The 1,191-nt window shown below is 65.1% G+C and overlaps 1 protein-coding gene across 1 annotated transcript in view; it reads left to right on the top strand.

The window, feature by feature from the left end:
• Positions 1 to 1,191, top strand: part of CACNA1F (calcium voltage-gated channel subunit alpha1 F) — a 73,002-nt gene that overhangs the window by 66,512 nt on the left and 5,299 nt on the right. The window contains exons 29-30 of the mRNA XM_075071301.1: positions 326 to 511; positions 892 to 1,058. Of these exons, the coding sequence (XP_074927402.1) occupies positions 326 to 511; positions 892 to 1,058 (353 nt within the window). The remainder of the gene's footprint in view (positions 1 to 325; positions 512 to 891; positions 1,059 to 1,191) is intronic.

Here is a 1,191-nt window from a genome sequence, read left to right as displayed (position 1 = left end):
GGGAGCCAGGACTCCTGGGTTCTCTCCCAGCTCTGAGAGGGGAGTCGGGGCTGGTGGTTAGAGCAGAGGGGCTGGGAGCCAGGACTCCTGGGTTCTCTCCCAGCTCTGAGAGGGGAGCGGGGGCTGGTGGTTAGAGCAGGGGGGGCTGGAAGCCAGGATTCCTGGGTTCTCTTCCCAGTTCTGAGAGGCGCTAGGAGCCAGGACTCCTGGGTTCTCTCCCAGCTCTGGGAGGGGAGTGGGGTCTAGTGGTTAGAGCAGGGGGTTGGGAGCCAGGACTCCTGGGTTCTCTCCCAGCTCTGGGAGGGGAGTGGGGGCTAGTGGTTAGAGCAGAGGGGCTCGGAGCCATGACTCCTGGGTTCCCAGTGTCTGTGTGTCGGTCCAGGCGGAGCTCCGACGGGAGCTGTATCCCCCTGACGGTGCATGAGGAGTCCTCCCCAGCCGAGGAGACGGTGGGGCAGCAAGGCTACAATAGCCGGGAGGACGACTCGGAGAGCCTGGCTTCTCAGGACAGGTGGGGAGCTGAGATGCAGCCACCTCTGCGGCGGGGCGGCTGGGGAACAGCCGCACATAACGCCTCACAGGGAGGGCTCCTGCACACTGGGATTGAGCTTGGACGCCTGGGATCCCACCCTGACTCTTGCGGGTTGGAGCTGGAGTGGGGCTTGGGTTTACCCCACCTCCTAGCAACCGGGGAGCATCCCCCACATTGCCCCATGGGGGAGCTGGGCTGACTGAGGTGTTTTCCGTCTCTCTCTCCTGCTGCGTCCTTCTGTCCGTCTGCCACTTTTGTCTTCCCTTCCTTAATTTTTTGACTCCATGGGGTTCGGCCTTGGATGTCTGGGTTTCCCCTTCCTTCCTTCCTTTGTTTCTTTCATTCCTTCTCCGGCGCAGGCAGCCGTGTCTGGGGCACGCCCGGCTCTACCGGCGGCGCTGGGATGATGGTGGCTATGGGGGGTCCCTGCCGCTGCCCCATCGCCGCCTCTCCAACGCCCACTCGGACGGGGGGCCGGGGGGCCGCCTGGCCAAGCGTCGTCGCCTCCTGCCCCCCACGCCTGCAGGTAGGGGGCTGGGGATCCAGGGCTAGCAAAGAGGAGGGCAAGGGGGAAGTGAGGGGCCACAGGGTGGGGCTAGGGGGTGGTTGGGGAGGGGCAAACAGGTGGAAGTGGTGCTGGGGGCGGGGCAAGGGACAAA

Source organism: Chelonoidis abingdonii, chromosome 11 (assembly GCF_003597395.2).
Source record: "Chelonoidis abingdonii isolate Lonesome George chromosome 11, CheloAbing_2.0, whole genome shotgun sequence".
Classification (NCBI taxonomy): Eukaryota; Metazoa; Chordata; order Testudines; family Testudinidae; genus Chelonoidis; species Chelonoidis abingdonii.
The sequence above is the reverse complement of the archived record's forward strand: the minus strand, read 5'-3'. Positions and strand labels throughout refer to the sequence as shown.